The sequence below is a fragment of the Physeter macrocephalus genome, chromosome 4 (genome assembly GCF_002837175.3).
Source record: "Physeter macrocephalus isolate SW-GA chromosome 4, ASM283717v5, whole genome shotgun sequence".
NCBI lineage: Eukaryota > Metazoa > Chordata > Mammalia > Artiodactyla > Physeteridae > Physeter > Physeter macrocephalus.
In genome coordinates, this window is record NC_041217.1 from 102,593,014 (window position 1) to 102,618,630 (window position 25,617).

A 25,617-nucleotide genomic window follows, 5' to 3' on the forward strand; every position below is an offset into this window, starting at 1 on the left:
TTGCTATGAACCCTGTTATAAATGTTTTTTAGTGTATTATACTTATTTCTATTGTTCATATACTTAAGAATGGAATTGCTGGGTGACTTATTTATCGTTCAAACCAGGACACTTGTGTGTGTGTGTGTGTGTGTGTGTGTGTGTGTGTGTGTGTGTGTGTGTGTGTTACACGGGCCTCTCACTGTTGTGGCCTCTCCCATTGAGGAGCACAGGCTCCGGACGCGCAGGGTCAGCGGCCATGGCTCACGGGCCTAGCCGCTCCGCAGCATGTGGGATCTTCCCAGACCGGGGCACGAACCCGTGTCCCCTGCATCAGCAGGCGGACTCTCAACCACTGCGCCACCAGGGAAGCCCGAGGACACTTTTGAGAATGAGAATAGTTTGTCCCAAGCAAACTGTAATCTGTGATTATTTTAGGTGTAGGGTATGTAGATAGATGGTCAACTTTAGTAAATACTGCCAAACCATTTTCAAAAGTGCTTTTACCGATTTACACTTCTACCACCAGTTTACATTCCATGTCTTCGCTAATGTGATTGGATAGCTGAAAATTCAATGTTGTATTTTCTCATAAGAACCTGGAATGAATTTAATCAGTATGATCAGTTAAAGGACCATTAATTTGCTTTAACGACCAACGTGGCAGAAGGTAAGGCAAAAGTGTTCTTGCAAAAATTAAAGAGCTTACGTTACAACACTTTAGAAAATGGCTTGGCAATTTACTAGAGCTTAACACAATGACCCAGCAATTATATTCAAGAGAAATGAGTGCTTATATTCACCAAAAAACATATTTAAGAATGTTTCTAGCAGCCTTATATGCAGTAAGCTGGAGACAACTCAAAAAGTCTTTAACAGTATAATGGGGAGTTAAATTTTGATATATTCACCTAGTGGAATACAACGTGGCACTGAGAAAGAGTGAACAACTGCTATACATGCCAACATAGATGAATCTCACAAACATAATGTTGAGTAACAGGAGCCAGACACAAATGAGTACATACCATATGTTTCTTTATATTAAGTCTGAGAACAGGCAATACTATTCTATGGTGATAGATGTCAGAGTAGTGGCTACCTTTGAGGGAATGTAGGGTTATCACTCACAGAAGAAGGGATACAAGGGAGCCTCCTGGGGTGCTGGAAGCATTCTGTATCTTGATCCAGATGGTAGTTACATGGGCATATACATAAGTAAAAATTTATCAACCTGTACACTTAAAATCTGTGTGCTTTTTACTGTGTTTTATCTTACTTTTTAAAGAACATGAGCCTAAACATTACCTTGAAACAAACATACTCTCAAAATTTTCTCAAGCAGTTTTGACATTATAGCATTGTGGTCATAGAAGAATATCACAGAACATCTCATTTTTTAAAATTGATAGATTTATTTTGTGGAACAGTCTTTATTTACTTTAGGATGCACTCTTTGTGTTGTACAATACGTTCTGTGGGTTTTTACAAATGTATGATGACTTGTATCTACCATTACAGTATCATACAGAAGAGTTGTACTGCCAAGCAATCTCTTGTGCTCTACCTATTTATTCTTCCCTCTCTCTCTTTGAACCTCTAGCAACCACTGGTCTACTTACTGTCTCCATCATTTTGCCTTTTCCAAAATGTTATATGGGTGGAATCATACAGTATTTAGCCTTTTCAGATTGACTTCTTTGACTTAGCAATTTGCATTTAAGATTCTTCCATGTCACTCCCCCAACCCCAGCACCCCTAGCAGCCTAATATTAAATTGCTTAACAGTTCTTCAGACCTCTCTCTTGCCTCCATACTTTTAGTACACGCTTCATCTCTTTAATGGGACCTTTCCAATGTGTGTGACACCATGCGATACTTTCTAACCAGAAAGAATTACTGGTACAGACTCAGTCATTTAGAGAGAAACCAGGACCCTACTCAAAGATTTGGAAGGGGTCCACTCCTAAGAAAGGTACATTTCATGTGTGTGTGTGTCTGTGTGTGTGTGTCTGTGTGTGTGTGTGTGTGTGTGAGTGTGTGTTAAAGCTCCTGAGTTGTTTCCCTAGAGGCCTCTCTTCTAGAGTGTAGACCAAAGACAGGCCTGGAAAATCTTATTTTTAACAAATTTCCAAGATGGTCTTATCAGGGAAGTTTGAAAAATAATGTTTTGGGGAGAGTTTGTTTGTTTTTCTGGCTCTAGTTATTTTTAACAGGTTTATTGAGATATAATTTACATATCATAAAGTTCTTCCATTTTAAGTATAAAATTCAGTAGCTTTTAGTATATTTATAGAGTTGTGTGACCATAACCACAATCTAATTTTGGAATATTTCTATCACCCCAGAAAGAAACCTCATGTCCATTTTCAGCCATTCCCTTTGTCCTCCCCCTGCTTCCCTAGTCGTAGGCAGCCACTAATCTACTTTCTGTCTCTGTAGACTTGCCTGTTCTGGACATTTCATATAAATGGAATCATGCAATATGTCGTCTTTTATATTTGGCTTCTTTGACTCAGCTTAATGTTTTTGAGGTTCATTCATATATCACTACTTCATTCCTTTTTATTGCCAAATAGCATTCAGTTGTATGGAAATAGTGTCTTATTGTGATCATTTTACCTGTGTACATTTATTCAAATGATTGTCTTAGTTTTTTCATTTTCTTGGTGTGGTCTCTTATGTGTAACTCTCCTCTAATACAGTGTAAATCTCCTGTTATGTGTTAATTTTTTCTTTTCAAACAATTTAGGTGTACTACTAATTTCACCTTCTTGAAGAAATCTTTCCTCTGGCCTGCTGGTCTTCTTCAAAGAGGTCTGGCTGCCTGGAGGCCTCCTGCACAGATGTCATCTTGGGAGCTTTTTTTGTTATCCTAGGAATTCCTTTTGCCTCACTTTTGTATTAGACTTCCTTTTTCCTGGATCGAAAACAAAAGGATGTCTTTCTTGGTGTACTTCATTTTGGTGGAGCATATCACCTACCTTTTGGTGGGGGGTGGGGGGGGGGAAAAACGATGGAAGATAAACTATAAAAAGGATTTATCTGATTCCGGTTCAGGTCCTTTAAGCTTTTAACTCATATTTTAGCCTCAACATTTAATTGATAGTTTGTATGGGTATAAAAAAAATTTTTTAAGGTAATTACAATTTTTTTAAATATAGGTTAGAAATGTTTTTCTCAGAATTTTGAAGGCACTGCTGTAATTGTCTGATACCATTCTGATTCTTAATCTTTTATGTAAAACTTACTGTTGTTTTGGGCTGGATACTTTGTCTTTTCTTTGTTCCCAGTGTCCTGAAATTTCATTGTGATGTACTGTAGTATAGGTCTACTTTTATCCATTGTCCTGGGCACTTGACAGCTTTTTCAATTTCAAAGCACATGTCTTTCAGGTCAGAGAAATTTATGTCTAAGACCCTTTTTAGAATATCACTTTTTTTTTTTTTTTTACATGGATGTGGCGTCTTCAGAAGGAATGAATGATGCTTTTTTTTTAAGTTTTCTTCTCCCCAGATAGTCTGTTAACTTCTAGTTTCTTTTTTTCTGGTTTCTCTTAGATGCTTTCCTCAAATGTCTGATAATACTTTACTCTCTACTCAAACTTTAAGACTAAAGGACTTAAGGACTTCCCTTGTGGCGCAGTGGTTGAGAATCTGCCTGCCAATTCAGGGTACACGGGTTCAAGCACTGGCCCAGTAAGATCCCACATGCCGCAGAGCAACTAAGCCCTTGTGCCACAACTACTGAGCCCCGCATGCCTGGAGCCCATGCTCCGCAACAAGAGAAGCCACTGCAATGAGAAGCCCGTGCACCACAACGAAGAGTAGCCCCCGCTCGCCACAACTAGAGAAAGCCGGCGCGCAGCAACGAAGACCCAACACTGCCAAAAATAAAAAAAATAAAAAAGACTAAAGAACTTAAAAATCTGACAGGAAGTTCTGAATGCCTGGGTAGGATTCATTGACTGTGACCGTCATTGTAGGATGATCCTGCTGAGATTCTTCTTTGGGGAATCCAAAGATTCCCCAGTGAAGAATCCCTTTACGTACAATTCAGAGACTCCTGGTGCCTCTTTTTCCTTGGTGAATCTCAAAAGTACTTCTAGACACATTCATTGACTTTAAAACCTATGCCTAATTTCACCCAGAAAAATAATACATTTTTTTCTTTTCCACGGTATGAGTGCATTTCACAATTGAAGCTTTTGTCCTTGCTGTTCCCAGTGTCACGAAGATATTCCTATAGTCTTTAACCTAAAATTAGAAAGACAGTGGGCCTCCAAAGGGTATGCTCCATCTAGTACGTATGTATACTTTTCAAGACAAAAGGCAGTAGCTTTTGTCAGATTCTTTATCCTGTGATTGACCTAAAAAAGATGTCAAACAAAACCAAACAAAAAAACATTGCCTAAAGAGTGGTCCTTATCCTAGGATGTACATCAAAATTGCTCAGCTTTTTTGAACATATACATTTGTAGACTCTACCCTTAGACCAGAAGAAAGTTTCAGGAAAAGAGGTTTCAACAGACCGCCCCTTGTTTCAACCACCAGATAGTAGAATTGGCCCAGAACAGCTTGGTTGTACTACTGAAAGATGGTGTCCATTTGTGTATACCAGACACAAACAGGCAGATGTTCATAGTTCAGGAGCACTTTTGTCCTGTGTAATTGATAGTTGCATTTCAGATAAATCAACTCCTTTCTGAGTCAGCCCCATTTGGTTTGAGCATAGGATCTGCCACAGTGATTCTCTGAATACATCAAAATCTCCTGAGATGCTTGTAAAAAATATAGTTTCTGGGGTTTTACTCTTCAGATTTGGGATCCTTAAATCTGGGGAGCAATTCTACATTTTTAATAGGCATACTTGGTTATCCTAATGCTAATGATCAGTGGGCCATGTTTTGAGATATGCTAATCTAAGTTTATTATTGGTAATATCCCTGAAAGTTTTTCTATGGGGGTTGGGTTAAGAAGTTTACTTGTCTGCTTTTTGTTGTTGTTGTTTTCTTTCTTTCTTTTTATTTGGCCACACCATGCGGCATGCGGGATCCTAGTTCCCCAACCAGGGATCAAACCCGTGCCCCCTGCAGTGGAAGCACAGCATCTTAACCACTGGACCGCCAGGGAAGTCTCTGTTGTTGTTTAAATATAATTAGTTCCCAGAAGTCTAGTAATAAGGGTAAGCAGTACAGCTCTTAGATGCAGGCAACTAAGACAGCACTTTAGAGGGCCCAGCTCTGGTCCTCTCCCAGCCAAACTCCTTTTCACAGGATGCCCTCCCAGAGGACATCCCCACCTGAAGTCTAACCCCTCTGAGACCATACTCTACATACACAGTACCCTGAAATTCCTTGCCCAGATATCTACCTTCAGGGCCTACCACAGGCCTCTTCCCTTTCAGAACCAATATGCACACTCCTAGGTCTAGGGGATAACTAGGATATAGCTTCAGTTTTACCATCCCTTACCTTCACGTTTTTCTTCTTTCCACCAAAAAATTTCTCAATGTCTTTGCTGTTCTACATTAGCAGTTCTCAAAGAAGCAATAATTGCATCTCCTTTGACATTGAATAAATGACCCTTCAATCTGTAGTTCACTTTATATAATATTTGAGGTCGATTATTACATTTGATATGAGGCTACAATGTTTTAATTGCAATAAATTTTGCTAGAGCAAAGAAAAGCTATAGCTTTCCAAACAATTGGGAAGTTGTGGTTCCTCCGCCATACTCCTCCTTTATAGTCAGGAAGAAGGAAGACACGTGCTCTATATTATTTCTTCAAAAAGGGTTTGGGGACAAGAAAAAGGAAGACATTAACTGACTTAATTTTACACTTGGAGCTATAAATCATGTGTTGCAATATGGTGATAGGATGTTGCATCAGAGTGTGGCAGTTGTAGTAATGCAGTGTGTATCACAACCACGGAGAGGTCTTTGTGGTGCTCTGTGCCCTTTCCCTAAAGATTCAACTCCAAGTTTATATCCCTTCTGCTATGCCAAAGAGGAAGGTTTTACTTAAATTACATTGTACCTTACTATGATGTTCTCTTAACCTAGGGCACAGGAATTTCTTAATGGCTGAAGGTTTACCTGAGGCAGACATCATTGTGTTGAGTCCCAGCATCCCTCTTGTTTCCCATTGTCACATACCAACAGGGAAGTACTAGGGTTTCTTCACTTCTTCCTGGAAGTCTATCGGGAAAGCTAGGAGGTGTTATGGCAAAGCTGTAATGTCTTTACTTTCAGAACCGTTAGTTTTGAAAGTGTATGTAATATTTCCTGAATATTTCACATTGTCTTTATCTCAAGATTCGAAAGATAGTTAGTGACCAGGAATTTGTCCTGGAGAAACAAAATTGCAGGTTGATAGTAATGATAAGGACAAGAGACATGGAGTATATTTTTAGCAAATTCTTGATAGTAAAGGTAGATTTTGATAGTTAATGGTTTTTATTGTTTTGGATTTTTTTTAACTCTTCTACTTTATCGTAGGAGAAAATTCATGGTGTATGAGAGAAATTAAACAGGTTATAATATAAAAATTAAATTTTATATTTAAAACAAGCTGTTGAAGAGAAGCTGATGTCTTAATTATATGATAGTGGATGTGGTAGTATCTATGGTGGTGGGTTTGGGAATTTGAGGGAATTCAGGCAAAGAAGTGGCAGATGATGAAAAGAAATCACCCTTAATACTGATAAAACTGGTTTGGGAGAATGTGGTTTTGATGTGTGCAACAGTGGGTTTTTCAATACTGAACTCTAGAATTTGTCAGACTTGCCCCTCCAGTAATAGGTAGCATTTGATCTGCATAGCCCTTCCCACACAAGGGTATGGCCCGATAAAATTCCAAGGATAGAGAAACAGAACCTGGTTCCCAAAGATGGAAAGAGGGAATAGAGCTGAGCAATATGTGCCATTCCTCTTCCCTACCCCTGGCGAAAGAAATCACTCCTTCTTCCTGGGAGGAATAGGGGAGAGAAGGCAAAAATGTTATACATCACTGGCCTTCCCTCTACACAGAAGGACATATCAATAGTGGGAAGAAGCATTTCTGCCTTCGTTGAGTGATAGTGGTATGGTGGTCTTTAGGATATTATAGCAGGATGGAGACTCCCAGCAAATTTTATGGATTTGTAAACCATTATCATCATTCACAAAATTATGGAGACATGCTCTAAGACAGTGTGTGTGATAGTTCAGAGTATTGTCTTTATTAAGTCCATATCTTCTACAGATGTACATTGAAATATTTGCAGGTGAACTGATAGGATGGCTGGGATTTACCTCAAAATAATCCAGGAACAAGAGAGGCATATTGTAACAAGATGTTGAAATTAAGTAATGGGCACATGGAGTTCATGTTATCTCTAGTATAACAAAGGTTCCATTTGAATCTAAACTTGGGTATAAGCTATGTGTCCTCAGCAAGCTACACTACCTGAGTCTCTATTTCCTAATCTCTAAAATGAAGATAATAAAATCAACCACACAGGACTGTTGTGGTGATTCAGTTAAAATAAGTTATCTGCTCATTGCGTAACACGTGAGAGTCACTAAAAAATTGGTAGTTACTATTTATATCCATAAATGGAAAAAGATCAGGGTATCTTCTTACTTAAACATGAAATGTTTGCTTTCTTGGAGTGTGTATATTTCCCCAAGTTGAGTATATTAACTTGGATTTTGTTTCAACAGCTCAGGTGCCTAAAAGGCCAGAGGGGCTTCTCCGGCCAACCCCCTTTTGACGGAATCCACATCGTCAACCATTTAATAGGAGATGATGAATCATTCCATTCCTCTGATGAAGAGTTCATAGGTAATTCCTTACAGGAAAGTGGCATTGGTTTTCCTTTGCACAGAAAATCTGGCCTGATGTCTTTGGACCCCACTGTGGCAGATGGTAGTGAAAGCGAAGCAGAAGACAGTGCGCTGAAGACCAGAGAGAGCAGTGAAGTGGCTCAAAAGGAGCGGCCCCCGAGAAGCGAGTCGTACTCAACCACTGTCTGACCATCACTGTGACCTAGACTGTGGATTTTTTTAAGGGATCAGTTATCATGACTAAGGGTTTTTGGAACATATCTGTTTCATATGTATATATATATATAAATATATATATTTTACAATCTTAACTGCTTTTTTATCTTTGCCAAATCTTCACCACTGACTTACCATTGCTATAAAGTAGAGTGGAATATGGTTAATGGGAAAAATACGGTTCTAGCAGTATTACTAAATATTAATGTTTCTTGTTTAGAAAATGCAGATATATCTATATGTGGGAACCATTTTGAAGTTCAGAACTGTGGAAAATTGAGTTTTCTTCAGACAAAACTGTTCTTGTGCAATATTTTATGCTCAGTGAACAAATTGTATATTTATATTTATCAGTTTGTTTTCAGGGTGGCTGTCTACACACATTTGACCAAGACATACATCTGATTTATCTTGGATTTTTTGTGTTTGGGGAATTTTTTTTTTCAACTAAAATTACTGCTTTATTAGTGGGTCATTGAAAATTCCCAAACGCAAAGCCTTTTTTTCACATAATTTTATAAACACAAATTAATGGTTATCTGTCTTGAGAATTCTAAATTTTGTTTTAATTTCAGATTTTTATGTGCACATGATGCTTCCATGTGTGGCCTACCAGTCAGAGTAGTAAGTTAACTGCAAATATAGTGGGTTTTTGTACATATTTATAAATCTGCACCACGCAACATTGAACATTTTATGTGGAGAATGTATCTGTTGCAAGATGACTGCCTTCAGCATTATAAAAGGACCTCTGTAAATAATAGGTTAAAAGAAAATTGAAAATAAAACCAAACACTAATATTTTAATAGCTTTAGAATTTTGCTTAGCATTCAACACTAGCAGATTCATAACTGATGCTTGTTCAAAGACACTATTGGTGAAATCTTTTACTTCATGTGTATGTAACTAATAAATTTTTCATGATTAGAGAGGTAATAGCACACATTACTTAGTTCTAATATTCTACTTAATATAATTTAATCAATGGACTGAGGTCCACAATACACAGCAATTGTATCTGCAAATAATCTATGAACATTATCTTCAGATTCTCTAGTTACTAATCTATAGATAAAGCAAGCCATAAGAATCCTTTCCTACCAATTCTTTATCATCTAGACTTTTTTTCACTAGAAAACTGAATGCCTGTCATTGATAAATTAGAGGAAACACCCAAACTACACTTGTACTATGGAAAGACTACAAAAATGTGTTGACTGGATGCTTTCTACTCTCATTTTCATCAGCAGCCTATGGAAAAAAAAAAATAACCTTCAAGAATAAGAGGAAGGTAGAATTCGGTAAATATGGAGGTACAGTTTTGCACAATATGTTGCATGCAGAGAAAAAAAAATTACATGACACAGTGGAACAGAAGAGACAAAAATAGTTTTCTGTCTAAAACAAGGAGTTAAGCCTTAGGGTGCATAGTAGACAAGGGTTTCCCAGCAAACCCTTTATAGCCATTTTGCTTGAGAAACAAGATTGAAAACATGCCTATATCGTCTCCATAGCTCCAGGCTAAATTTTAGTGTTTAAGTAAGTTACCTGTGGTCACAAGTTAGTAACTAATCAGAGCCAAGATTTTAATCCAAATCACTCTGACACCAAAGCATTTGAAAAGGCTCAGCTAATGAATTTCTCAATTCCCTGCTTTTCTGACAGTTAATGTGATTTAAATAAGTTTGATTTAAATTGTTTCCTGAATATATTATATAGATATATATCTATATTTATAGATATGCAAGTATCAACACTCATAAGCTTTACACAGCTCATGAACATAGATACTACTCCTAGAATTGTCTGACTGGTGTCTTTGGGATTCTCTTTTGGGGTTCATTGCTGTCGGTCTAGAGGCTGTTGATGCCCAAGTGAAATGTGATGATTCATGGCCACATGATTGCTTTGACCCCCCACATCAAGAAATCCAAATGATCCAGCCCATGAGCCAGTTCCAGCCAACATCCTGTTTTCACATGACCCACAAGCTAAGAATGATTTTTACATTTTTAAAGAGTTGAGGAAAAAATCAAAAGAGTAATATTTTGTGTCACATGAAAATCATATGACCTTCAAATTTCAATGTCTAAGTTTTATTGGCGCATACCCATGCTTATTCATTTGCGTGTTGTCTGTGGCTGCTTTTGTGCCACAGTAGCAAAGTTGAGTAGCTTAAAATATCTATTATCTGTCCCTTTAGAGAAAGTTTGCTGACCTTAATTTAGATACTCTAAAATGTAGGTTTACCTCTTCAGTTTTTCTCGAGTAGAAGACTGAACCATTTGCTTTTGCTGTTGAGCTAATGGTTTGGAAACCTAAAATTTCCTGGTGGATCCTATACTTACAACTATTCAACATGGAGAGTGTGCCAGCTATTTTAGATTACAAAGTCTTCGAAGCCATAGACAAATTTGGAAGGGTGTCTGTGCCTTTGGAAATGGAGAAAGAAAGGAAACAATACCAGAATCCTAGCACTGTTCTTTAAAGCATGCATCATTGATTGACCTTTAGGGTATGCTTCACTGAGTCAGTGTTATAATTTGACTTTAAAAGTAAGAACATCTTTCTAGAACCATGTTTCAATTCTAAACTTTGAAAGATATTCTTAAAGAATTTCCTAAGTACTGTTTCAGGTTAGGAATTAGTTGTTAAAGGAATCATGGTAAGTAAACCTTACTCTGTTGAGACTCTTGTCATTTGGATAATGAAAAACTAGAAACAACAATCTTCTCATTCAAGATCTTTGATTCAAATACTCCTTAGAAGGGTTTAAAATCTTCCTGGCCTTTAGGATGTAATAGGATAACTCACTCCCTTGGGATAGTTACTTTCTGGTGTCATTGCCATCCTGGGTTGAAATGCTGAGGGAGACTACAAGTCACCTGAATAAAATGGAAATTGCATTGAGGTGATGAAACAGAGACCTTAAAGATCAAGAAAATATTTCAACAGCCTTTTAAAAAATTAGTGGTAAATTTTTTCTTCCTGGAAAAATAAGTCAAAGATGTAACTTTACACAATTTCTACCCTTTTTATTGATAGATATTAATCATTCAATGTTTGATGACTAATTGAGACACCAAGTCCTAACTAACTGGTTGGCTATTTGGGGAAGGAAAAAACAACTTTTTCTTAGCTCTGGAATGTAATGCAGCTTGTTACTCTCCAGATAGTGCCTTTGATTGAAAACAAGGTCTAGACCTTTTAAAGTACTTTATTTCTGACATCATAAGAAATGATTTGGTTCCTCATTCTTCTTTATCTTTACATAGTGCACTATAATTTTCAGATTTAAAGTAAAATGAGTGTATGAATTTGTGTTTTAGTAAAGCCCTTTTATGACCAGCTTGATTTTTGTGTAAGTACCAGGTGTCAACAGCTAACATTTCATGAAATCAGTGATTTACTTTGTTAAAACAATGAGCTTTAGCCTGAAAATTATTGCTGCTCTGTCGTTAATGAAACAGTAAGTTTTTAAAATTAATTAATTTTAATTTAATTCATTCTACTGAAATTAAATTTTCTGATTAAAAGTGGAGTGAATGCTATTTATAATCCAACTTTTTACATCAGTCCATTGATCTACCTACCCCTTCTTTTCACTCCAAAGAGAGGATAGAATAATACATTAGATATACTATAGAGATGCAAAATTATAATGTATTTCATTTTACTGTTGGAATTTCTTGTTGTAACATTGTATGATAACCTGAAATGTTTACTTGTGCCTTTGCTTTAAACAATTAAAGTTTTCCATTTTATAAGAATTTCTCTTTCCTTAAACTATTCAACTTAAAAGGGGATAGGCATAAAAAAAAAACCTGTTTAAAAATGTGTGGCCTAACATCAGATATTCATGAGTAAGGCTTGTGCTCCGTGAGTACAGGGACCATATCCACCTGTTCCACCTATGTGTAACTAGTGCCAAACAGAGAGCCTAGTATACATTTTTCAATTTAATGAAAGGCCTAATACATGCATTTGTTATTTCCTTCAGCAACATGGTAATTTTTTGAAAATAGTAATGGCAATATTTTCATCTCACATTGTGTTTTAGATTATTAAATTAATTAGCAACTAATTCAATAAATATATTTAAATATATAATTTGAATATACATAGGTAATTATAAAAAGAAGGTTATGCCTTCTGCATCATCACAATGTTAATACTCATTTAATTCAGAAGCAGTAGTTCATTGTATATAATTGTATATTATATATACAATTGTATAAAATGTAATTTATAATCCAGGGTTTCCTACCTTGGCACTATTGACATTTGGGGCCAAGTTGTTGCAAGTGGCTGTCCTGTACATTGTAGGATGTTTATCAGCATTCCTGAGCTCTACCCACTAAATGCCAGTAGCACCCTCTCTTTCAGTTAGTTGTGTCTCCAGCTGCCAAAAGTAGGGAGGACTGAGAGTGAAAATCACCCCTGGTTGAGAATCTATGGTATATATTTAGAAGTGAGTCAAAAAACAAAAAGCCACTAGGACTAAAACTACAAATATATACATCTATTGCAGATGGATATCAAATTTGTTTCTAGTAGCTGGTGAGAAAAGTAAAACCTGAACCACAGTGAGGTGCCTCTTCACACTTATTAGGATGGCTATTAAGACACACACACATACACACACTAACAAGTGTTGGTAAGGATATGGGAAAATTGGAACCCTTGTCCATAGCTGCAAGGGAAAGTAAAATGGTGCAGCCATTGTGGAAAAGTTTTGGCAGTTCCTCAGAAAAGGTAACCATAGACTTACCATATGATCCAGCAATGCCACTTCTAGATATATACTCAAAAGAAAACAGGGACTCAAACAGATATTTGTGCAACAATGTTCATAATAGCATTATTCACAATAGCCAGAAGGTGGAAACAACAAATGACCATCAACAGATGAATGGGTAAATAAAATGTGGTATATACATACAATGGAATATTATTCAACTATAAAAAGAAGTGAAATTCTGTTTTTTTTTGGCCGCGCCATGCAGCTTGCGGGACCTTAGTTCCCCCATCAGGGACTGAACCTGGGCCCCAGCAGTGAAAGCACTGAGTCCTAACCACTGGACTGTCAGGGATGCTGCAACATGGATGAACCTTGAAAAATGCTAAGTGAAATACGCCAGACACATAGTGTGATTCCACTGATTTGAAGTACCTAGAATAGCAAATTTATAGACAGATATATCAACACAAGTATTTCTGTACTTCTAACATGTCTAACACGTAGACATTAACCATGGGATAGCTGTGTGGGAGAAAGGGAAGTTATTGTTTAATGGATACAGAGCTTATGTTTGGGATGATGAAAAAGTTCTGGAAATGGATAGTGGTGATGGTTGCACCACACTGCATGGATTTAATGCCGCCAAATTGTACACTTAAAAATGGTTGAAATAGGGACTTTGGTGGTCCAGTGGTTAAGAATCCGCCTTCCAATGCAGGGGATGCTGGTTCAATCCCTGGTCAGGGAACTAAGATCCCATGTGCCTCAGGGCAAGTAAGCCCTCGCACCGCAACTAGAGAGAAGCCATGTGCTGCAAACAAAGAGCCTGAGCGCTGCAACGAAAGATTCCGAGTGCCCCAACTAAGACCCGACAAAGCCAAATAAATAAATTTTCTTTAAATGGTTGAAACAGTTTTTAAAAAATAGGCATGTTGAGAACTTAGAGTCAGCTTATAAATTAAATGTGTTCAAGTAAAGATATATAGAAGGAAAAAAACCTAATACCTGAAGACTTATAAAATTTGCAGTGTCCATGAAATAAAAAGGATTTTTTAGGTGTAGAATTCTGGCACTAGACTGGGACTCGAGCTTTGTGTTGTTGAAACCTGGACAAATCACAGAAATGTATGGCTTCCTTGCTGCTGCTGGTACACCAGACTCCCGGGGCCTTGCCCTTCCTGGAATGGGCTTCTGCCACATTCCCACAAGACTAGCTCCCTAACTCCTCTTCTCTGCTCAAGTATCACCTGCACAGGAGGCCTTTCCTGACCCTTTTTAAAGGCCCCTTCCCAGCTTTATTTTTCTCCATTGCATTGATAACTGTCTATGCATTTTACATCATCATTTTGTTTTTGTCTGCCCACACTAGAATGCAAACTTTATGATTTTTGTCTCTCTCCCCAGTGTTCAGGACAGTATCTTGGCTCACCATAAATGTTTGTTGAATGAGTGAATGAATAGTTGAATAAATCACTGTACGTAAATTTATTCACTATTAAAATGGATAAACAACATCTGTGAAATATGAATATCAGTGGAAAACCCAGTGCAATCTCAGTGCAGCCAGCCTGACTCCAGAGTCCTCTAATTACTGAATACTGCTTTGGCAGAAGACACCCACCAGGCACTGTTGAGGAAGCAAAGATGAACCAGACCAACTCCTGTCCTCACACATGGAATGAGAGATACAAAGGTATAGATACAGTGCCGTCGGAATTCAGAGATCACACCCAACTTGGTGGAAGGGCCTCCTTCGTACTGCTTCCTGCTCTCTGCCCATCCAAAAGCCCCACCCTGCACCAGGGCAGCGTCCGTGATCCTGGCAACAACTGTAAGTCCCATTGTCTCCGACCCAATGACTTGCTCTTACCTAGGTGCTAATGTCTCCTGATCTGGGTGTATGGCTTCATCTCTTCTGCACTCTAGATTTTACCAAGGGTGTCTAGAAATGAAGCATCATAAACCAGTGTGTGGGATTTCAGGCCCAGAGAATCTTTTTGTATCCTGAGTTGACCCTAACAAAGTAGCTACTACTGTGTCCACAGCGCCCCCCCTTTGTCACCCAGGGCTGGCCACTTTTTCAGAGACTGCAGGGATCTTCTGAGACTGTCCTCGTTAACAGGAGAGAGCAGGGCAGGTGGAAAGAAACTGGTTGCCTTTCAAGATGTTGTTTCTCTGATTTTTTTTTTAAAGGAAATGCATACTGTACACATGAGAGACTCCAAGGCTGAGAGATGCCGTGGCAGTTGAGATGCACCTGGGAGCGCCTAACTGTTCCCTGCCTCTGCCACAGGGGGTGGGACAGGCAGCCACTGCACACAGCCCTCCACAGCAGACAGACCAGGGCAGCCCATCAAGTCATAGCACCTCGTCTCCTCCTCTACCAAGGACTCTTCTTTCTCTCCAGGTGAAGGCTTTCCTGGTCTCTTGTATCATCTTTGTCACTCCCATCCAGGTCTGGAGTAGGGATCCCTCCTTGGTGTTTGCTGTACTTCAGTCTTCAAGGCACAACTGTGTGTGGACCTGCCTAACCCCAACCAGGCTGATTCTTCCCCATGGGTAGAAGAGACGACAGCTATTCCCCACAGCCCTGCCTTGTCTCTTCTATTTTGCATGTCTCGAAGCCCAGCTTCTACCCTCGTGCCCTTCACTGGAGCTCAGGATTGGGCCAACTACACTCCATTTACAAAGAGGGTTTTAAAACCTTTGGTGCATGAATAAATGTTTGTCTCTGCAGCCTTCTCTCTACAGATACGCTTCTGGTCAGGCTTAAGCTGCTCAGCTTAAAGGAGTCTCTGAGCCATTTCCCTCTCCCCTGCCTCATCAGCCCACTGAGCTGCTGCCAGCACTGCAAAAGCAATCTGCCAGGTGACGAGGTGGAAACCCCAACAGTGAGGAGTTGTGATGTTCAGCATAAATTTATAAAGAAAAGCGTCAGGCATTTCCCCCCAGTTAACTTAGTTCAAAAGCTAAGGCCAGGTCCAGCTCTGCCCTATTCTGGCGAACTGCCTTCCAGTTGTGCTCTGTGGAGGGATGTCCCTGGCAGGCAGCTCCCCAGGCCAGTGCTGGGATTTGAGTAATCACAAGCCCAAGTCGGGTGTGTGGGAAGGTGTGTTGTTTGGTCTGGCTCACAGCCCTTGACACTCTGTAGCTATTTTAAACAGATCCCACAGCCTTTCATTTGCTTCACTAATTTCTCTAAAATAGATTGTTTATTTGTGGGTCAAAATTGGAGAAGCTTCTTATTCATCATCACCAAACTGCTCTTTAATGAGACTGGAGACAACACAAGGCCCAGAGCCCAGAAGGGCTTGGCACATAGTAAGTGCTCAGTCAACGTTAGCTAACAGCGAGATCGTGCGTGGCATCTGTGAATCCCCAGAACCAGTACAGGCCACTCAGTTAGTATTCATGGATTTGAATGTTCCTTCTCCTGCCCTGACTTCTCATCTGCACTGCAGTTCTCTACTTCCACTATCTACATGGTATTTCCACATAAATATGTTTGAGGTGATGGGCCAACACTCTCTATTTCCTAATTTCTGCCCATAGTGGTAATTATACTACTTGTTGTTGTTGTTATTAACACATACCTTAGAATCTCATGGCTTACAACATCATGTCTCACTCCTGCTACACGTCCATCAAAAGTTGGCTGCTGCTCTGCTCTACATCGTTTTTACTCTGGGAACCAGGCTGATGAAGCCACTTCTATTCTTTTTTTAAATAAATTTATTTATTTTATTTTTAGCTGTGTTGGGTCTTCATTGCTGCATGTGGGCTTTCTCTAGTTGCAGCAAGCTGGAGCTACTCTTCATTGCGGTGTGCGGCCTTCTCATTGTGGTGGCTTCTCTTGTTGTGGAGCACAGGCTATAGGCACGGGCTTCAGTAGTTGTGGCACACGGGCTCAGTAATTGTGACTCACGGGCCCTAGAGCGCAGGCTCAGTAGTTGTGGTGCACGGGCTTAGTTGCTCTGCGGCATGTGGGATCTTCCCGGACCAGGGCTCGAACCCGCGTCCCCTGCATTGGCAAGCGGATTCTTAACCACTGCGCCACCAGGGAAGCCCACCACTTCTGTTTTGAACATTGCTGATTGTTAAGGTAGAGGGAAAAGTGATATGGTGAACAATATGCTGGCTCCCAAATCTTCTGCCGGGAAGTGATATACATCATTTTCATTGATGTATATCACTTAGCCATTTCATTGGCTAAGTCACACAACTAAGACTCCTCCAAGGAGAGGCAGTAAATATTTGGAAACATAGTACTTACTTTGTGCCAATAACTTTTTTTTTTTTTTTTTTTTGCGGTACGTGGGCCTCTCACTGTTGTGGCCTCTCCCGTTGCGGAGCACAGGCTCCGGACGCACAGGCTCAGCGGCCATGGCTCACGGGCCTAGCCGCTCCGCAGCATGTGGGATCTTCCCAGACCAGGGCACGAACCCGTATCCCCTGCATCGGCAGGCGGACTCTCAACCACTGCGCCACCAGGGAAGCCCAATAACTATTTTTAAATAACAGATTTATTGTGATTTAATTCACCCACCATAAAATTTAGCCTGGGAATTCCCTGGCGGTCCAGTGGTTAAGACTTTGCCTTCCAGTGCACGGGGTGTGGGTTCAATCCCTGGTCCCACGTGCCTCAGGGCCAAAACAAAAAAAAAAAAAAAAAAAAGAAGCAATATTGTAACAAATTCAATAGAGACTTAAAAAATGGTCCATATCAAAAAAAAATCTTTGGAAAAAAATTTAGCCTTTTAAAGTATACAATTACATAATTTTTAGTATATACACAGTTGTTCAACCATCACCACTAGTAATATTGGTTCACACCAATTTCAGAATATTCACATCAATTTCAGAATATTTTCATCACTCCAAAAAAGAAACCCCATACCCATTAGCGGTCACTCTCTATTCTCTCCTTTCCCCAGCCCCTACTATTAGTAGGCAACTATTTTTTTCTGAATAATATTCCAGTATATGAGTATACCATATTTTGTTTATCCACTCATCAGTTGATAAACATGTGGGTTGTTACTAGCTCTTTGCTATTGTGAATTATGCTGCTTTGAATATTTGTGTACACATTTGTATGTGAACATAGGTTTCCAGTTCTCTTGGGTGTATACTTAGGAGTGGGATTTCTGGGTCATATGGTAACTCTGTTTAACATTTTGGGGAACTACCATACTGTTTTAAGTGTCTGCAGTATTTTACAATCCCACCAACAATGTATGAGCGTTCCAATTTCTCCACATCCTCAACACTTACTATTGTCTGTCCTTTTTATTTTAGGCATCCTAGTTGGGTGTGGAGTGGTATCTAACTGTGGTTTTGATTTGCTTTTCCCTAATGATTAGTGATATTGAGCATCTTTTCATGTGCTTATTGACCCTTTATGTATTTTCTTTGGAAGTATCTATTTAAATCCCTTGTCCATTTTTTAATTGGGTTGTTTTTTTTAATTGTTGAATTAGTAAGAATACTTGGTATATTCTGCATAGCAGTCCCTTATCAGATATATGGTTTACAAATATTTTTTCCTATTCCATGAGCTATCTTTTCACTTTCTTAATGGTATCCTTTGAAGCACAAAAGTGTTTAATTTTGATGAAGTCAATTTTGTCTATTTTTTCTTTTGTTGCTTGTGCTTTTGGTGTCATATCTAAGAAATTATTGCCTAATTCAAGGTCACTATGATTTATAGTTTTATATAAAGGAGTTTTATAGTTTTAGCTCTTACATTAAGGTTGATGATCCATTTTGAATATGGTGTGAGGTAGGGGTGAATACTTTTTTTTAAAATAAATCTTTTATTTTGGAATAATTTTAGATTTGCACCACAGTTGCAAAGATAGTGCAGTTCCCATATACCTTTCACCCAGCTTCCCCTAATGTCTAACATAACTATAGTACATTTGTCAAAATAAGACATTTTAAATGGTACAATAGGTTTAACTAAACTACAGACTTTATTCGGATCCCACCAGTTTTTCCACTTATGTACTTAAGGTACTTTTTTTCTATTCCAGGATCTAATCCAGGATAAAGCATTGCATTTACCTAAGTACTTTTAATATATTAAGTAATTTAATCCTCACAACAATATAATTATCTTCACATTACAGAGGAAATAAAGGCATAAAGAGCTTAAGTAACTTACCCAAGGTCATATTGCTAGTAAGTGATGGAATTTTTCTCATCTTTATCATCAATCCAAAATTCTAGGTAAATTACACTACATCCTTCAGTCACCTCCCAAGGAAGGTGCATGGGAATTAAATGTTGTGAGATGTCGCTAGTCTGAAAATGTTTTTATTCTTTTTTATTCTATTTGATTGATCGTTTGGGCAATATGATAGAGACTGCCTGATGTCCCCCAGTATCTTGGGGTTCTGAAATTTCACAATGATATCCTATGATATAGGGCCTTTTTTCTTTCATTGTGTTGGGCCCTCACTGGATCCTTTCAATAAGGAGACTTATGTCCTTTAGATTTGGAAACATTGTCCTGATCTCTGTGATAATTTCCTTTCTATTCTATCAGTGGGATGGTGGGACCCCTGGATTGCTCCTCTTATTTTTCTGTCTTTTTCTCTCCTGTTTTCCTTATTTGTTTATTTATTTATTTAGTTAGTTAGTTAGTTATCAAACTTGGGAATATATGTACACATTGTCATGTGACCTGATTTTTTAAACTTACCTTTTCCTACATATTTTAATGGCTGTACATCACATGAACATTCTTTAATTTATTTGACCAATGTTTTGTTATTGGGCATGTGTTCCCTATTATTGCCATGAAACTGCTTAAAATAAGTTGTAACACATCTTTGCTTCCTTATGATATATTACTAAAAGTGGAATTCCTACATCAGGGAGTATGTATATTTTAAATACGTTTTTCTGACACATATTGCCAATTTATCCTCTACAAATTAACATTCTCATTAGTACTATAAAAGAATATTCATTTTCCTTATAGAGTGTACTTTTGGGAACAGGCTAATTTAAACTGAAGACGTATATTCTTTGTAAACGGAAACGTGGTATTGAATACATTTGGGGGAAATTTTCCTCTCTAATCTGAGAGATTGCTTCATATGTTGTAGTTATAACATATATTATTATTATGCTGCTAACCACCCTTAGAATGAATACTCTGGATTACGTATAAAGTTTTCTCTTCTCTGGCTTAACTAAGAGCATCCTTGTCATAGAGCCATAATACCTAGGAATTAGATTAGGGTGGTTGGTGCACTGACAAGAGTAAGGTGGCTGAGAGCTTTCGAACACCTGGTGATTTATCATTAGGTGAATTTTACATAAACCGCTTTGGATGTAGAAAACTCATAACCAGTTTTCCTGAAAATGAAGGTATCACTTTTCCTAGTACATGATTTGTCAAGAACTACTGGTTGGCCAAGAAAACCTTCATAGGATTAATGATGAAACAACCAAAATCTGGAATGTCTACCTGACACTTACTTATAAAAGCAAAGATCTATAATTTTTCTTTGCCTCAAAACTGTTGCTAAGAAGAGTCCTTATTCTTTAGAGAGATGTCCTGAAATGTTTATAGAAGAAATGATATGATATTTGGGATTTACTTCAAAATAGTCAGGTGGAGGAGGGGAGCAGTGGATGGGGAGATAAATGATAAAATGAAACAAGTTTGGCCATAGATTTATTGTTGAAGCTGGGTGATGGGTACATGGGGTACGTTTTACTATTCTATCTATATATGTTTGATACTTTCCATGAAAACAAAACAAAAACAATAAAACCTTCTTTGCTATGAACTTTTGGAAGAAACCGAGACAGGCCATTAGATTTGGCACTTTGAACATGACCTCCAAGGCAAGATGATGGAGTGGCAACCCAGATGTGAACAGGCTCATGGGAGGCTCACTTTACCTGACTCTACAGACCATGGTCAGTGGCCTAGATTTTTGTAGCTCCCAAGCCAATTTCTAACCAGAGCTCAGTAATGGTCTCCCACTTTAAGCAACTGGTTAAAAAATACAAATTAAGTATAGCACCTGAGGTCCTGAAAATAATCTAGATCTTGACTTGGGTGTATATCTATGTAAAAATTAGCCAAGCTATACTCTTAAGATTTATGCACTTTTACTGTATCTATCTATCTATCTATCTACCTATCTATATTTTTATATATATTTATATATGTTATATATATATATATTATATAACAAAAAAAGTTTATAAAAGAGAATAAAGTACCCAAGACTTTATTTCTAGAGCTGTTTAACAATTGCTGTGAATCACAAGCTCTGGTCCTTACAAACAAGAGGTACTTCTGACTTGTTCCCTCCACAGACATGACCATGCCTGGCAGAAGAGCAGCATTTATTCTGTCTTTGAAAAAGCGAGCCTGATTAAAGGACCATCTAGTCTGTTTGCTTATTATAGGGGTGTAGCATAACCAGAGTTAAAAATCTGGGCTTTAATATCAAATCCACTTAAGTTTGAATCCTGTTAACTAACTGTGTGACTTTGGGCAAAGTTACCTCTCAGCTTCAGTTTCCTCACCCATAAAATAGGAATAATAACAATAACACTGCCTACCTCATAGGGTTGTTGTAGTCAATGAGATAAAATGGGGAAAGAACTCATAGTCAACAACCAAAAAAATGAGTTATTATCTTGATTGACAAATTCTGAGCCTGGGTTTTTCTGGCTAGTGTTGTACATAAGGAATAGGCAGACTTTAGATGTAGCTTGTTTATTATATGCAAAATAATATTCCTTTGACATTTTCTCAGCCTTTAGGTCTGTTGGCAGGAATTGGTTATGGAGCCATCTGCACAAGTTCAACACAGACACACTCTATCCTGCTGCTCCCTATTAACACATATATTAAATCTTAAAGTATCTGAGCAATAAAACAGTTTTCATAGCTGAGCTTGACAACTCCCTTCTGTTGTAAAAAAAAAAAAAAGAAAAGAAAAGCAAGCACTTTCGTATATGCAGATAAAACAATCTTCTCATCTCAAACTCAGAGCTCTTGATAAAACCCTCTTGAGTAATTGCTGCCAGAGAAGGTATAACTTGCAAACTAAATTTACATTTGGTATGTATTCAGTAGGTATTTCTCATCTTTTAACTGGTTTATAATGTTAAAACAATGTTATATAAGTTACTTTGTTTAATTATCTCCATGTACATCACAGATACTTTACCCAGAGGGTAGACATGGCAGGAAGTAGCCCTACTAAAAGTTATGAATTCTGGGGATGCTTAATTAAGATTTTCTTTTGGTGTTAATATTTTTATTCAAATTTTATATTAAGGTTATGTTGGAGTTGAATCTAGTTAGAATTATTTGGATGTTCATTGCACTATTCTTTGAACTTTTCTGTATTGAAAATATAAAGTTGGAAAAATATCATTTTGTCCATGTTCTATGGATGTGAGCTTTTAGAGTCGAGTTTGTGTGCTATAAAGACTCAGAACAATTTCCTCAGGAAAAGTCTACACCTGACTTTGGTTTTCCCTTGTAGGTGAGAAAAGCCTTTTACCCAGCCAGCTGTCCTTAGGTACCTCAGTTTTCATAATAGGTCAAACTCTACCCTTGAATTGTATATTAAGGCATGTGTGTCTGAATTTAGACAACTCAGGATAGCTACATTCCAGGATTTGGCTGGGAATATAATCTCATTTTGTCATTCAATATTTATTTTTTATTTTATTTATTTTAAATTATTTTATTTTATTTTTGGCTGCGTTGGGTCTTTGTTGCTGCACGCGGGAATCTCATTTTGTCATTCAATATTTATTTTTTATTTTATTTATTTTAAATTATTTTATTTTATTTTTGGCTGCGTTGGGTCTTTGTTGCTGCATGCGGGCTTTTCTCTGGTTGCAGTGAGCAGGGCTACTCTTCGTTGTGGTGAGCAGGCTTCTCATTGTGGTGGCTTCTCTTGTCGGGAGCATGGGCTCTAGGTGCGCGGGCTTCAGTAGTTGTGGCACACGGGCTCAGTGGTTGTGGCTCATGGGCTCTAGAGCGCAGGTTCAGTAGTTGTGGTGCACGAGCTTAGCTGCTCTGCGGCATGTGGGATCTTCCCCGATCAGGGCTCTAACCCATGTCTCCTGCATTGACAGGTGGATTCTTAACCACTGTGCCACCAGGGAAGCCCATCCAATATTTATTAAAAACTCAGTAGGGAGAAGCAATTTTCAGGGAGGATTGTTTGAAGCATACATCAGCTTATGTGCTTTTTCAGACAGTCTAGTCTAAAACATGGATTAAACCAGATCATTAGACAACTGGTACCTTGCTAGACAGTGCCATAGTTTCCTAAAGTATAATTCTTACCAATTTGTACTTTTCTGTGATATCAACACTGTGTATTGAGTATTGCATCTACTATAAGGAAGTATGAGAACATTGTTCATTTCTATCACACAATAACCACTTTTTAGGATTCCAGAGAGAAATACAGCTGGTCTTGGTACCAAAAATAGTTAATAGTAATAGTTAATCTCAACTTTGCTATTAGAAAGAAAGAGAGAGAGAAGAAAAAGAAAGAAAGAAAGAAAGCATTTTCATTCACCTTCTCTGACTCCTTCCCAGAGAATCCAAGCAAAAACATGGAGAAATTTTGGCTAGACAAGCATCATGGAATATGCCAAAATCAAATAAATGCCTTTCTACAATCCAAACTACAAAATACTTCCCAAACCAGAAGGAAAAATGTCTGTGCAAAAAGTACATCACATTCTTCACAACTGGTCGAATATTTTGATGCTCCAAAATTCTAACCTCAGCCTCATGTATTTTGTTAATTTCAGATCTTTAGCAGAAACTGTGCAATGGTGCTGACTGGTTGTACTCATCAGGGTTCTCCAGAGAAATAGAACCGATAGGATATATCTAGATATATATGAGGAAATTTATTATAGGAATTGGCTCACACTGTTATGGAGGCCAAGAAGTGCCACGATCTGCAAGCTGGAGAACCAGGAGACCAGTGGTATAATTCAGTCTGTGTCTAAATGCCTGAGAACCAGGGCAGCTGATGGTGTAACTCCAGTCCGAGGCTGAAGGTCTGAAAACCAGAAATTCCAATGTCCAAGGATAAGAGAAGATGAGAGAGAAGGGGTGGGGTGTGGAGAATTCACCCTTTCTCTCCACCTTTTTGTTCTATTAGGGCCTTCAATAGACTGGATGATGCCAGCCCACATTGTTAAGTGTGATCTTCTTTACTTTATCTACTGATGCAATGTTAATCTCTTTGGGAAACACCCTCACAGATACATCCAGAAATAACGTTTTACCAGCTATCTGGGTATCCCTTTGTCAAAGTGACATGAAAAATTAACTATCACACTGGTCAAAAGAGAAGTCCCTGGGGAATTCCCTGGAGGTCCAGTGGTTAAGACTCAGGCTTTCACTGCCACGAACCCGGGGTCGATCCCTGGTCAGGGAACTAAGATCCCACAAGCCATGCAGTGCAGCCAAAAAAAGGAAAAAGTCCCTGTATGCCAGGCCAAATGGCCATCTCAGAGGCCTGGGGTAGGAGGGAAATGTTCTTCATTCATTAATTTTCTCTTTTATTTACCTTCCCTGCTATAGTCACTTCTTGGTGGGTAAAGGAGAGCAGAGGCCCTCATATCCATCTCTGTACCCCACACAGGGCACGGTACATGACATTCAACCAGTATTCACTAAATATTTGTTGAATTAAACTGAATCGTGCTGTTGAATCCACAAACCCCATCCTCCTGTGGAACAACTATGCCAGCACTTGCCTTTCCATCCTTCAGGCCTCAGGGACTGCTTTTAAACTCAGCTGCCACACTGGTCACTCAGGTTACCATCCTGAGTCAGAGTTCATTCTGGTGCTGTCCCTTGTGTTTCCTTGTTGCCACCAGGACATTCTTCTACCAGTGAACAAAGAAACCATGCAGTGCACAAGCAAATCCCTGATTCGCACAGAAGCCCTCTTCGTTCTTTCATCAGATATGTCTGGATTGGGGGTCATGTGCAGGGGTGTGTGTGTGGTGGGTGCGTTTTAATTAAAGCTCAAATGAAACCTCATGGCCCCTACCACTGAACTGGCCCCTTACCTGACAACAGGAAGAGTTAAAAATATTTTAGAAAGGGGAACACAAAATAAATATTGGTTTATTAATAAGAAGAGTATTTTAGGAAGAGGCAATGATCCTTTGCCACTCTCTACCAGCCCCAGCCTTGATGAACTACTCAATCTGATGGAGACACAGACCATGAGAGTTGAAAGTAATCTTGGAAAGCCCAGAACCCAGGGCCTCCTGTGGGAGATGAGGTCTGAGAGCCTGAATCTCTCAGGTGGTCGGTCTGATTGGGGATGTCAGAAATCCGTAGTAAAATGCTTCCTGGCAATTCCTGGTCATTGTCCAGAGTATGCAGGCTACTGCTCCCACACTGTGGGCCCTACCTCCAAGAGTCCACCTACAGGGTCTGCAGCCAGGCTGGCCTGGGTTTGAATCTCGGCCCTGTCCTTCTCTGGCCATGTGATCTAGGAAAGGCAAACCTCTTCAAGTCTATTTCCACAGCATGTTTATTGAGATGGTTAAAGAAAATGTATGAAAGGGCCTCCATAGTGCTTGGTATATAGTGACAAAAACTAACACTTCATAAATGCCTACTTGATGCTTCACATCTATTATCTCGTTAAATCTGTGCAGTGCAACAAACTATGAGGTAGGTGCTATTATTATAAGTATGTTCACAGGTAAAGAAATTGAGGGACTGAGAGGTTGAGGAACTTGTCTAAGGCTAATAAGTGGCAGAGCCAGAATTTCTAGATTGTAGAAATCTGGCTCAGAGTCCATGCCTTTAA

At 38.7% G+C, this 25,617-nt stretch overlaps 1 protein-coding gene across 10 annotated transcripts in view; it reads left to right on the forward strand.

The window, feature by feature from the left end:
• The window catches only part of EVI5 (ecotropic viral integration site 5), a 224,315-nt gene extending 212,566 nt beyond the window's left edge, over positions 1–11,749 (forward strand). For 9 of the 10 annotated variants that reach the window (XM_024119714.1, XM_024119715.2, XM_055084461.1 and 6 more), the window contains one exon: positions 7,686–11,749. In XM_024119714.1, coding sequence (XP_023975482.1) covers positions 7,686–7,997 — 312 coding nt within the window. In that variant the 3' untranslated portion in view covers positions 7,998–11,749. Of the gene's footprint in view, positions 1–3,539; positions 3,933–7,685 lie in introns of all 10 variants that reach the window. The other variant, XR_008617203.1, reaches the window with a different exon arrangement.
• The last annotated feature ends 13,868 nt before the right edge of the window (positions 11,750–25,617 follow it).